At 78.6% G+C, this 482-nt stretch overlaps 1 protein-coding gene across 1 annotated transcript in view; it reads left to right on the forward strand.

The window, feature by feature from the left end:
- The first annotated feature begins 256 nt into the window (after positions 1-256).
- NUS1 (NUS1 dehydrodolichyl diphosphate synthase subunit) overlaps positions 257-482 on the forward strand; it is a 16,629-nt gene continuing 16,403 nt past the window's right edge. The window contains exon 1 of the mRNA XM_041423923.1: positions 257-482. This exon is cut by the window's right edge and continues 193 nt beyond it. Within this exon, the coding sequence (XP_041279857.1) occupies positions 402-482 (81 nt within the window). The 5' untranslated portion in view covers positions 257-401.

Raw genomic sequence — 482 nt, forward strand, 5'->3', positions numbered from 1 at the left:
CTTCCGCCCCCGCGCCTTCCCTCCCGCCCCCGGCCTTCAGGGCCATCTCCAGCAGTGGCCGCCAGGGGGCGTGGCCCCGCCCCTCTCGCGGGGCCGGCCCGCCCCGAGCAGTTCCCAGCCCCGCCTCCTGCCCTCGCCCCGCCCTCCCTTATCTCGCGGCCACGTCATTCGCGCTCCGCGGGCGGAAGTGACGCCATCCCGCCCGGCGGCCAACGGGCGGCTCGCGTGTGGCGGGTTGAGAGGTGAAAGATCAGGCGGGGCGGCGGGAAGATGGCGGCGCTGGCGGTTGCCGGGCGGGGGACGCGGGCTCCGTGAGGGGATGGCGCGGCGGGCGGCGCGCAGCGGCTGAGGCACCCCCGCCGCTCCCCCGCGGGCCCCACGCGCTCCTGTCGGTCGGTCCCATGAGCGGGGCGGGCGGTCTGGCGTGGCGCGCGCTGCACGCGCTGGTGCGCGCCTTGCTCTGCCTGCAGCGCGCTCTGCTC

The sequence above is a fragment of the Onychostruthus taczanowskii genome, unplaced genomic scaffold, assembly GCF_017590055.1.
Source record: "Onychostruthus taczanowskii isolate IOZ18803 unplaced genomic scaffold, ASM1759005v1 scaffold8, whole genome shotgun sequence".
NCBI lineage: Eukaryota > Metazoa > Chordata > Aves > Passeriformes > Passeridae > Onychostruthus > Onychostruthus taczanowskii.